General features: G+C 45.9%; 4 protein-coding genes across 4 annotated transcripts in view; 3 read left to right on the top strand and 1 right to left on the bottom strand.

Moving 5' to 3' along the window:
• The window catches only part of CCR75_003723 (uncharacterized protein), an 8,141-nt gene extending 4,870 nt beyond the window's left edge, over positions 1-3,271 (bottom strand). The window contains exons 1-4 of the mRNA XM_067961816.1: positions 2,727-3,271; positions 2,552-2,663; positions 2,393-2,485; positions 2,144-2,326 (exon numbers count right to left, since the gene is read on the bottom strand). Coding sequence (XP_067822515.1) covers positions 2,144-2,326; positions 2,393-2,485; positions 2,552-2,663; positions 2,727-2,920 — 582 coding nt within the window. The 5' untranslated portion in view covers positions 2,921-3,271. The remainder of the gene's footprint in view (positions 1-2,143; positions 2,327-2,392; positions 2,486-2,551; positions 2,664-2,726) is intronic.
• On the top strand, positions 855-1,427 carry CCR75_003725 (uncharacterized protein; the record flags this gene model as incomplete). Its single annotated transcript, XM_067961818.1, has 1 exon — positions 855-1,427. The coding sequence occupies one exon, from the start codon at positions 855-857 to the stop codon at positions 1,425-1,427; it is 573 nt and encodes a 190-aa protein (XP_067822513.1).
• CCR75_003724 (uncharacterized protein) lies at positions 1,458-1,775 on the top strand (the record flags this gene model as incomplete). The annotated part of the gene is made up of 1 exon (XM_067961817.1): positions 1,458-1,775. One exon carries the CDS (start codon positions 1,458-1,460, stop codon positions 1,773-1,775), a length of 318 nt encoding a protein of 105 aa, XP_067822514.1.
• Positions 3,272-11,308: 8,037 nt separating the features above from the next.
• CCR75_003722 (uncharacterized protein) lies at positions 11,309-11,907 on the top strand (the record flags this gene model as incomplete). The annotated part of the gene is made up of 2 exons (XM_067961815.1): positions 11,309-11,350; positions 11,503-11,907. The coding sequence occupies 2 exons, from the start codon at positions 11,309-11,311 to the stop codon at positions 11,905-11,907; spliced, it is 447 nt and encodes a 148-aa protein (XP_067822516.1).
• Between the last annotated feature and the right edge of the window lie 682 nt (positions 11,908-12,589).

Genomic DNA, 12,589 nt, shown 5'->3' with positions numbered 1-12,589 from the left:
AGAGTTTCTGCTTGGATGATAACACAGCTTACGTGCTCACCTTTTCCGACAAAAAGCCACTGTTTTTGCAGTAAAAAAAAGCAGTTGTCAAGTGCGAGCAAGCAGCTGTACCTGGCTCGTCCCGACCGTCTTCGCAGTCGCAATACTCGTCATTTACTCGGCTAATGGGAAGATTTGTCACTTTACCTCCCACTATACAGGACAAGCCAGCAGATAAGTACGTAGATTGGTCAATCGGGGCAACACCACGAATTGGCACTGGAGAAGGCGAGCTTAAGACCGCGCGGAGCAAATGAAACTGTGCGAGGGTGCACAGTAAGCGCGTCATGTTCCTTATTAATGCGACTATTTATTTAAATATTTTCATTTTGACGTCTGTTCAAATTCCGAGTTAGAAACGATACTCACAATTGATCCATCTCCAAAATTTTAGGTGCTTGAATCTCTTTTTGCAATTCCACATTGCGAGCAATACAAGTAATGCAGTGAGTATGTAATATATAAACTCGTCAACATGAGTACAATAGTAATAACCTTATAAAAAATCAACTCTCAACGAAGTGCGTGCGCCCAGCTTAGATTTTTTCTTTTTCTTTTAATGGGTTGTCAGTATGATACGAGATCGCCACTAAATTATATTAAAGATATGATCTGTGCCTTATTATTGCAGTCACTTAAGCGAATAAACCTTCATTGAAGTGAAATGACTTTCCACAAAAGGAATGAAGCATACAATAGTACCTTGCGAATCTACTCGTGGAGTATACATATATATAGTAAATAGCAGCTCAACCTACCAAAATTAACATATTATAATTGAAAGGTCGTTTCCAATAATTGCATTCACAACGACAATGTCGCTGAATGATGAGAAGCTGGAGCCTATGCCACCGCCGCCAGCTCCTAAAGCCCATCCAATGTCGACATTACCCTTGCCACATCTTTATCAGCTCCATAACGCGAGCATTAAAGCGAGCACTAATCTGGACGAACAATTGACACCGCTGTCACCTCCGGTTCCACATACCCACCCACCCATTGCTTTAAACGATGAAAGCGCGCACAATGATAAGCTTCAGCGCGGACGCGATGGCATGGCTATATCCAGTCATCAAACAATTTCTAATCGAAAAACAACGATTGGTCAGCAGGGGAATTCGACATCTTTGAGTCGTAATCGTATAAAAGCATGTACGGGTCAACACCAGGAAACGTTGCAAAGTGGCAACCCTTTAGCATACGAGGCAGAGCATGTCAGTCGCGCTGATGCGATACAAATGCTACAGCACGTTAGATTTATGGAAAAGGCACCGGTATTAGTACCATTAGGAGATCAAGAAAAAGTGATTGCAGCTACGAAGGCCAGTGACAGTCGTTGCGAATTGGTCCAAGTTGCTCGACAGCTTGTAATGAATGAGAGGAGGTAGAGCAATGGCGATGGCGATCATGGCAAAGCCATGAAAAAAGAACATCGTGGTGGTGCGCTGGCGCGTGCCAGTGCAAGAAAAGTCAAGAAGCAGTTGGATGCCAAGTGGGTGCAGTCTCGCGAGGATCCTGCCAACCGTCCAAAGGGGCCACTGGAACGACCCGAGGAGAGAAGTTTGAGAGAAACGCTGTTTCGGACGACACCTCTTGATTTGCTGCAGTCTAAAGTGCTGTATGATGAAACAGATGCAGCGCGAAATGTTACGTTTGGACCCATGAGTCAAATCGAATTGCCTATGGTGTCGAGTAGCATTGTGGGCCTTGCAGGTTGTTGCTTTGATAATTACTAGGATTTATTTAAAAATGGTATTTGGTTTGTGTCGTTAAATTTTAATAATTCGAGACAAACGCTGCCATATCGCGCAAACTTTTGTTTCGCTCTTTGATTCCAACTGCAATATTAAATATAAGAATCGAAAGCACCAAGAACGAGTGAACAATTTCCAGTGGCGACGACCATGTCACAAGTTGAGCCACCATGGCTGTGGCCTCCAACACGACAAGCACTCCAACAGTGTATAGTGCTTGGTCACTTGCACCACCAACACCCAAAATCACCACGGCAATAAATAGTAGCAGATCCGTCCCAAGAACAAACTGCGCGGGGGCAGAAGATGTGACAAAGCGTTTATGCGAATCTTTGAAAGCAAGTGCTTACCGTCTTCATTGGGTGAACACGTGAAGGCTGATATATATCATTCGTGGCACCACGTAACTGAGCTAAAGGGTTTTCAGTCAGCTTTTTAACATCTGCAGAGGCAGACGTGTAGCTCCAAATGCTCAAGAAACACAACGTCAACACAAGCGGGACGTTGATCCAAACCATATACCGCACTTTATGCTAAAACATAACATCTGTTACTTTTTTCGCTTTCACCGTATGTTAGTAAACTACGAAACGGTTTACCTGCCGCAACTTTAATCGAAACGATTCTTGCTCGGCCTCTCGTAGCCGCAGTTGCAATGCATTGGTTGGGTCATGGATACGCCGGACGCGAATCTGAGTGCAGTATATATAAATCGACGTATTTCGCTAAATGCTAGCAGCTTCAGTTGATTAACGCACCACTCGACGAAACTTTTCTTTCGCCGAAAGGTTATCATCAATGCGTATTGCTAAATTTGGCAGCAACAGCCTCGTCACATTTTCCTGTAGTGCTTGATCAAGCTTTATTTGCCTGTTCCAGCAACGTTCCGTCATCCTCTATTCCGCACATTGTGTAAATTATTTTGAATCGCACCAGACACGATCATTGTCTAGGAGCCGCTGCAGTTGGTGACACGTGGAAAACACACTAAAAATTTCTCGAGGCGTTAAAAAGGAAGCAATGCGCGGCCAAATTCTCCGCAGCCTCTTCGAGTAGACCTTGACACGCTTGCCGAGGTTTCGAAGCCGCGCATACTCCACCTTCGGCGTGCGCGGAAGCAATGCCATGGGTTCTTTTAGGAGCCCTACACGCGTTAACGATCGACTCTGATTGGCTATTTTGTGCTGTTCGAATTACTGTTAGAATTATTGTTCAATCGTCAAATTATTATATTACGCACTGAATCGATTATCAATACTAAACGATTTGCAACATTTCTACTAAAGCGTTTCCGCGTATTTATAGTAGCGCGTTTTTACGGTTCTGCTCGTGACTGAGATGGTTATCCCTTCTTTGTTTCGACGATGCTTGAGCGGAGCATATAAAGCTTTTAGAAAGTAAAGTTGGCTTCTCCATTTACTTTGGCTGCACACTGTGCACCCTTCCAAATGTAGTCCTCAAATGCTATAGCATTTTCACAAAACGATACCCCAAGGGCTGTAATTGCTCGAATCAGGATGACAGAAGACAAACTTGGTCTTTTAGACCCACATTAACCACTTTTAAAAACACGGCTGTCAGAAAGCCCGTGAGTAAGGTCATTGCACGACATAGTCAAAATGCTGCATTCCAACAAAGCAGCCAACAGGTGTAGAGGTGTATTCTCAAATTATGCCAATCTGCTCACTCTTGGATGCGACGTATAAAGTTTCAATAGGCTAACTCCGTAGCATGTTCAATGGCGATAAAATAAATTTAAACACTTCCCGCTACGAGTAAAACTAGGATGTAGAAATATAGCATCTTTTTTAATAATTTGAGCATCACAGCGACAATTTCTTAGAGCACTCGGTCCTACCTTCTCTTTGTTGTTGAAAGAGTCTAATTCAGCGATGTCTGTGCAGCCACCATAATTTTTATTTCTTTCACAACTCGGAGAACCATTACACAAATATTATTTCCTACAAGATGAACAATAAAGGAAAATAAATTTAGGACCCAAGTTGTTATTTCCACCCAGCCACGTGGAATCTGACCAATCAAATTACTTACTATTTCCACCCACTTTGTGATAAAATTCACCCATCACAAAAAATAGTGTTTTAAACACGGCCGTGGAAAAAAATAAAAAGACCGGAAAAAAACATTTCGGAGCCTCGTTCCCAGCTGGTTGTTGACGTTGAGGGCCTTATCCGTCAGTATGCCGAAACCCATAAAGTATGTCGGCAATTTGGTCATATGGGACCAATTATCGCACATATTTGTACCGCTTCGTATGGCCTCTGTAGGCTTGCCTGTTTAACTTTGCAAGTTTAAGGCTTTAGAATACAGAGAAATTAAAACTGTATTGATTTATTAAGTTCTTCAAAGCGCCAGATAAAAGTCGATTAATTTTCAATGGCTGGCTAAGAGTCTAAGATACGGACTGCCAACACTCTGCCGGAACAGGCAGAGGTTGTAACGGAGCACGGATGAAGCATTGGGCTCCTCCCGTTGACAAGCGTTGCAAGCACGGAAGTACTTGCGCACGACTTCTACCGGCCTCGCCAGTATGAATTTGTCCGCAGGTACTTCCGTGCTTGCAAAATTTGTAGTTCAATAAACTTAATGCTGCAACGGTACTGGCTCAAATGCCGATACCTAGAAAAGACGCAATCATAGATGGTATGTCTAGAGTGTTGCGATGCACTAATAAATGGGCCTCGTGGATGAGAGTAGACTCACTTCAACGTAATTCGCGAAATGGCTTCTTCAATTAAATACTAATCATGAATTTCTATGAAAATAGGGAGGTAAGTATTGGTGTGCTTCAGTGCCAGGCGAAAAACATTGTCCTCACACACACGGGGGAGATTATCAAGCTTAATGCTAAGTGCTTTGCTGACCGCCTGTGGTTGGCTGAGCATGCTGACAAGTTTTTTAATGGATGGCTTCCGCGATCCAGCAGCGAAATTAACTTGTGCATCCGAATTAATGGTGAAAGTGGCTCCACAGATCAAGAAGCCATGGAAGCTGCACTGCCTGAACTCAAGGCAACCTTAGCTCGATATGAGCTCAAAGATGTGTATAACATGGATAAATAGGTCGGATTCATATCATTAAAAGCATTAATATGCGAGAATCATACTGATTTTTTTAGGCCTACCTACAGCATGGTTCCAGAAAAGACCATTTCACAGGAAAGAATTGAAGGTCTAAAGAAGGACAAAGTGAGCTATATCTGGATTTTGAGTACCTTATCCTAACTGTACTTTACAAAAAAAAATCTTCTGGTTCTTTCTTTCGCATTCAGACGCGTTTCACTATAGCATTTACCGCCAATGCTGATGGCTCCGAGAAGCTAAAACCATTTTTTATTAGGAAATCCAAGATGCCACACTGTTTTAAACGGCAGATAGGAGAACGGCTGGGGTTTTATTACAGGAACAACAAGAAGGCATGGATAACTGGAATTCTTTTCCAAGAGTGGCTAAAGAAACTTGACAATGACATCAGGGTTAGTTGTATTCCATGTGATATTGCAAGCGTACCTGGAATTCAGTTGAACCAAGTCTTGCCAGAGAAAGGGCAGAAAAAATCTTCTATTGCTAGATAATGCTCCGTCCACAGAATGGAAAAACTGGAGCTCGGAAATATAAAGGCCGCTCTCTTTCCACCAAACTGCACATCAAACATTCAGCCCATGAATGCTGGCATCATCGCCTCATTCAAGTGCCATTACGTCTGAAATTACCATAAACCCTGCTGTAACGGGGTGTATTTTTACATGAAATTAACACCTAAAAGTTGTTATTTAATATTTTATCTTAAAATAAATAATATTTGGAGAATATTACTTTACATAGTAATATTCTAAAACCTTATCCATTGGAAGATATATGCCATTATATCTACTTGCTCCACGGTCCAGTCAGCACTGGACGCGCGCAAGAGATACAGATAATACTTTATTTATATTTTATGTTTTAAATAAGTTTATAATTAAGTTAGTAGTAAATAGAGTGAAACAGAATAACTCAATTATACTAAATACAGTTTACTTTTAATCCTCTTCAAAGCAAGTGTTTCAAAGAGAGCCTTCCTCTGCACGTACTAGTGTACGTGAAGTGACGTGAGGCACCACACGCACTGAAGCAGTGCGAAGTTGACTTGTACTGAAGCAGAGTGCCCCGTTACACCTGGAATATAGAGCAACGCGAATAAGAATTTCAATATTACACTAATTTCCAGCCCAAACCTGGGCCTCCACGATGCAAAATATTTCCAGTTACGGGCAATGGGAAGTACAGGAGAATTTGACCTCAAGAAAATCGGTACAAAAACGTTTCCATCAACGAATGCACAGGCCATTGGCTTGGCTGCTTCAAAAAAATTCTATGTGGTAGAATTGTGATCATTTGCTCTGCACTGAAGAAGTGTACTGGCCGGCCATAACAGTTCGCGAGAGCATGACCGAACTTGGGGAAGCAAATCCAGTAATCCAATCCGCATGGTCCGTCTTCCCATATGACCGAATTCAGCATTCTTTCGACTTCACGTTAGTTTCCAGCTACGTCAATCTCTTTATAAAGTTGTTGTTCTCCATAATTTCCGCTCAGATGCGTTCTGAAAACTTTGCCATTTAGATTTCCATAATTATGGTGACGATTCGGTAACCACAATTCCCATCACCCTTGGCATCTAGAACCTGTATAATGTATGATTTGGCAAACTTAGGGGTATTGAAGATGGATGCATGTTCTGATAATGCCGAAGAAAAAAACTAGTTTGAATTTTATATGAGTTTTAAGATTTCTTATCAATTTTGCTTACCTTTACTAAATTCATTGCCATTATATGGCGACATGATAACCGAAGATGGGATATCGGAGGAGGATGCATGTTCTGACAATGCCAAGAGGAAAAGATTAGTTAAGGAATATGACATCAGAATTTGAAATGGCCTTTCGTTTTGCTTACTGGATGATGGTGGTTTTGACATCTTTGTGGGACATTTTCGGATATCTTATCCCTCCTGACTACAAATTTTGCATCGCCGTTTCGGCTTTATTGCGTAATTTATAAAAATATGGGCTGGGATATTAGTAAAAAGCGGGAGATACATTTGGAAGCACGAATTTGAACATTTGTCACTGATGCAGAGAGGGAGAGAGAGAAATCCCCACATAGGTGTCCCTCGATAACTTATCCCTCATTACTTTTAACCTCACGTAACTTATAGGGCATTGGCTCCACCATTACCGATCTATGGTGTCTAACTTAGAGCTAATAACTAATAAGATTTGGAGAAAATGTATGTTTTCCGATGGAGAAAATTTATAACCCAGCCCATCACTAAGCTAGTGCAGCCTGGAATCCAAGGTAAGTTGCGCATAAGCTGCTGTATGTATGGAAATTTGAAGGTCCGGATGCGCCTATGTAAGGCCCTATCAAAAGAATTTGACACATTAAGAAGTGTGCAGTTAAAGTTAAGGAGTTTAGCTTTTCATGCTTGCTGACCTGAACTTCCTCCACATGCTCTGGTTCCTGATTCTCATCCTCTTCCTTTTCTTCTGCCTGCTAAACCATTGCAATGATTTCCTCATCACCCAGCTCTTCGTGCGCCACCTTCTTCTCATCTGGATTCAATAAATACTCAATTGTCATAGCGTTCCTCAGTGGTAGCCTCTCTAAGGCTTCATGCAGCTCTAGCTCAATTCCTTGCTCCTCTGTGTTCACCATCTGCAACTGCGGTGCTGCTGCAAAGAGGCCCGTATGTCTAAAGCAGTTTACCACTGTGGTAACTAAAATAACATGTAAACCGAGATAATTGTTGGTTCGTCCTTCGGTCTGTATAGTGCGGCCCTCCAATAAAAACTAGGTTGTCTCGGTCCACCTCGTCGTGAAGCAACAAGGAGAAAATTTTCCGGAATTTACGAAGAGACAAGTCTAAGCAAATATGCGCGTGATGTCGAACATGTTCATCACTTCCGCTGGAGTCTTTGCATAACAAGCCGTGCCATCTACGAATCCGGCCACCTCGAGCCGGATGGGAAAACGGCCGTTATTTAGCGTTATGCCCTCTAGCCGAGGAGAAGAGTTCAGCTTTCTGTACAACGCTTCCAGCACGATGAGGAAGAGTAGGTGGAGCTAGTGAGCAGCCACCGTATGCCGGACGCGGCTACCGTTGGCCAGGAATGTGACATTTGTGCCGTCATGGAGTGTCCTTAAAGTCTTAACATACGTCGTGAGAAACCGAAGCCACGTCAGCGCTTCATAGAAGAATGCTTTACTTATCGAGTCATATGCCTTTTTGAAGTCCAATAGTAGCGCAAAAGCTTGCGCCAGTCCCGGGTCCGCGTTGAATACCACCCTCGCCGCCATGTATAGGTCGATCGTGGTGTGAAAAGTCCTCTCTGGCACGAGCTCATTTTGGTTCGGGCGTATGAGCAGCGACAGTTTTGCTCTCGTCCAAGTTGTGAGAATGCGGGGGTAGACTTTATATAGTCGAAATTAAGTAAGGCCTGCGGCCTGGAATTCACGGTTTCGTCGCTGCGCCTCCCTTTTCAAGGCGAAATATATCTGCCTCCAGGAAGCTAGCAGGAAAAAAATAGGCTATCCTTTGATTGTAAAGCCGGACAAGTATTGGAACGAATTAGTCAATGTAATTCTGATACCAGTTGTTCCCCAGCCTGTCAGGACCGCGAGCGTCGCCCCGATAAATGCTTAGGGTCGCAGCGCGTACTTACACTTCCTAATGGGAAACTCAGCGCGCTGCCGTTTCGCACGCAAACATACAAGCACCTGCTTGCACCCTTGCGCGTCCGCGGCCTCCTGCTGGAGGATGGAAGTCCATGCGGAGCTCACTCCTCCGGCTCAAGTCAGGTTGATGACACCCCCATACCTGAAATAATATGGTCGAACACGGATTGTACGGTATTTCCTGGTGAATAGACTGCATCTCTGAACAGCCTCGGTTGGATATAGAGAATCTGTTCACGGACGCATTCATTCAATGCCCAGTGGGCTCATTGAACGGGGTGCCTCCATGGTCGTCTTGTAGCGTCATGGTCACGGAGTCAAGCAAGCCCGTGTTGCTCTCAATTATCAGGGCCGTCTCGTATTTTTGCTTTTGGAGCCGGCGGATCCGTTTAACAATTCGGCAAATTGTTTACGTAACGATGCTCGCCTTTAAGAAAGAGACCGGCGATGTTTGAGTCGCTTTGCCAGGATGGCAAGCGAGAAGAGGCGACCGTTAGTTTAGCGAACGGCGCGCTCGTTAAGTCTGAGGGAGTTCAGGTAGAACTTTCCTTCAGCTTTAGTGACTTCTCTTGTAAGGAGAAGCTCATTGTGCTAGGTATGGAGAGTCCGTATGACCTAATCCTAGGAATGCCATGATTGACAAACACCAACTATGGATAGACTGGCATACACGCACAGTTGCGAACTCTACGCAGGACACCGGAAAGGATGTGTGCGAGAGGCGTATGCAACTGATGTCGTGTCGAACACAGTTGAGGGTGCGTAGACGGGATGTCAAACGTCACCAATTCCTACCCAGCTCGTGAAGACTGGGGTAGTGAAAAGGATGATGGCAAGAAGTCATGCGTCCCAATGTCCTGCACAGAGCCGAGAGCCTGCGGCAGTAGACGGCGAGCTAACAGGAAGTCATGCGTCGCATAAACCGGCACACTGCCTAGAGCCTGGTGCGTTTGAAAGAGGTGCGTTAGCCAGGAGTGCAAAAAGCCCTACTGACGCGGACTCTAATGCTACCCTAAGTTCAAAGTTGTGGAACAAATGGGTAGCATAGCCCCTGAGATCTCGAAATTTCGGACCTCAACCCTGCTACTCTATAGCGCTCAAGTAAGTGGATATGACCAGGTGATGACCCTCCTGGTGGATTCGGGTGCATCACAAATTTTGTGAAACTCGCGCACCGCCGCATGCGCTGCCTTATGACAGTGAAATATCTCCCGGCGCATTTCGCATTTCATTTAATTCCAGGAAGACGCAGATGTGAATGCCGTCAGTTTTGTCATTCAACCAGTCTTGAAAATTGATCAACATCTCCGTCACCTCGGTCCGTACCACATTTATTAAGTCCAATGGAAGTGGATACACCCTCGGTTGCTTGCGCACCCGGAGCGGGTCTTTCGGCAAGCGTAAAAATGACGTTACACAGCATCATAGTAGGATGTCTCGCCAGAGATTGTACCACCGCTGCAGCGATCCGCTCCAGGTCCACAGTCGACAGATACCACCATTATAGCCGAGCGGAAGCATCAGGCCCCTGGAGATACCAACTTAAATTCATCATATGGGTTGACGAGAACAGCAACGCTCCCTTTCTGTCTGCTGCTGGCGCCCAAAAAAGGAGCTACCGGCAGCCTGGTCCCGAGCGTAAACCCAACGCCCGAGCGTGAAGTCGCCTCATGTGGTCAATCTTGGATCGATATGTGTACGTCTATTGCGCAAACACGGCATCGTTGCAGCCGTGGTTGTCCTTGCGGCGGAATGCCCTCATTCATTCATTCCGCCTACCCGCGGAGGATCCAAATCCATTTTTTTGACATTCTTCTGACGAGCGACAGAAACAACAACCGTACTCAGTGCTTCGTATCTTGCCCATACGTGAGCATCTCTTTCTAGCTTCCTGTATGCGTCTCTCCTGTGCTCCGCCGTGCAAGCAGCGGCCCGGTTGGCGAGGAAAAACCCTACCGGCGACGGCTGGTATTCAGCGTCAAGCCGCTTCCGTAGCTCGGCTCTTAAATTCCCTCTGTGGGATTGACTATGCCTCCACCTCGGTAAATGGAAGTTGATGCATCTGACCCTGCAATTGTGTCATTGTGCCGACCTCTCAAGGCGTCATGCCATCAGGCCCAGCAATCCTCGACAAGAAGCTCAAGGAGCCGGTTTGCCGTGACATGGAGGCCAGAAGCCCATTTAGCAATCACCTCCAACAAAATGCGTTGCCTTCTGGTTGAAAGAGCGTCTCTACGTCTAGTTGCTCGACGGGTCCGCTTCCCGGATGAAATTTGAGCCTTTATAGGACCAGGTAAGCCGCACCCTTCGTTTCTTCGCGCCGATAACGATAGCATTGGTGTCCCCCGAGTGAATTGTCGCATCCACCGAGTCCAGCATGAATGCGACTAGGTCAATCCGTCCAAGCGCCTCCACTGACCAACCTATCTCAATGCAAGTAGTCCTGAGCCACGCACTATCCTCTTTAGCTTGCTAAGTGATATACCGTTCGCCGTAATGCAATCCGTAAAATGACCAATGTTATTACGTAGGACAAACGCAATGGATACAACGTGTAGATCCGCAAAGGCCTTGAGCGTGTGCTTGGCTTGTTAAATTGCTGACGGCAGCCTGCAGCCGATCTCGTGTGTATCTTCCTCATACACAGCGCACTCCTTTAGGTAATAGAACTGGTCGTGGGCGTTTTCCGTGGCGACAACGTCGAACACGAACAGTGATTCGCGATAATCATACACCATTGCGCCCAACACCTCCGCCCCCGCCCAAAAAGCTTGATGGACTTTGGTTCGAACGGACCTGTTGCGCTCCTGACCATAGTGCGCAAAGAGCGTGGCTGTTGTGCTGCTACACTCACTAAAGCGTCTTGGTTTTAATACAGCCTTTGCGAATCAGAAATTGGGTTAGCTACGCCGCATGCAACGTTATAGCACAGGTTGCACGTCATTAGTGTGTAAACATTGTATTTCAGCAAGTCCGTCTCTTTGGCGACAGGGGTGTTCAGCTACAGTTTGCCAATTTTGCCAAAGTGGTTGCTAATGGACGCGTAGCACGCTGTGTACGCGCATTGCCTGTTGGCGGGAACAGTCGTGAGGACGCAGTGAAATGGCTGCAGAAACATACAGAGCTGTTGGGGCATTCCAACCTTCCCCTGCGACTGGGTTCACTTCGAAGCCGTCTTGGCTCAGAAATGTTTCCGCTTCTACTGGGCCCAGTACGCGGAGGCGTCCCTTCCCGTCATGAGCGGCGGCGTCAGCTTCCCCCTTGGCTCCCTCTTGCGCACTGCCTTGATCCGTCGCCAACGAGAAAGGATACTCCGATCCCGGAAATTGATGCAGGCATCAGAGATGTGAATGGTCGTGAAAATCATAAATAGTCCGAAAGTGCATCATCCTCGTCTAGACAACTTCCCCAATGTCAAATCCTCCCCTTGCCAGCACCACCGGACGCAGGAGAACACGGCAGGACGAACGTGGACCTCGCATCATCAGGTGCAAGGCCAACCACTTCTACGCAAGGAAGATGGCGACGTCGCTGCGACGAACACGACCGGGGGATCATAAGGGCAGCGGACGGCACCTCTCGAAAGGAAAGATCTCCACTTCGTAGCAGCTGTGAGCAGAGTAAGAGAATTAGCAGAAACTTTCTACGACTTTTGAGCTACTGGAGCCCGACTCAAGAACGCCAGATTTTGGAGACGCTAGAGAGAGGGACTGGAGACGTCAAGACAATACCACGCTGGCGACACATATGGCCGAACTCCGATAGGTGGCTTTAGATCCATTGCTGGTTCGCATGGACGACACCTTGCTAATGCTAACGGAATGGGAGGCCCAAGCACTTTTCGCCTATTTAGACGGAAAACTGCACGCTCCGCGCTTCATCAAAGCAATAGTACCGGTATCAGGACGCGCAATTACAGAAACTATATGTCCAACACGTGGAGATGATTCTGACAGCCGCCATTCTTCCTAGAGCTCGCTTCAGGATAAAGATGACGCATGTGCCCAGCTATACGAGGCAAACAGCAATTCTCTGCAAGGCCAGCTATTGGTGAA

The sequence above is a fragment of the Bremia lactucae genome, linkage group LG1 (assembly GCF_004359215.1).
Source record: "Bremia lactucae strain SF5 linkage group LG1, whole genome shotgun sequence".
NCBI classification, from domain to species: Eukaryota; Oomycota; class Peronosporomycetes; order Peronosporales; family Peronosporaceae; genus Bremia; species Bremia lactucae.
The sequence above is the reverse complement of the archived record's forward strand: the minus strand, read 5'-3'. Positions and strand labels throughout refer to the sequence as shown.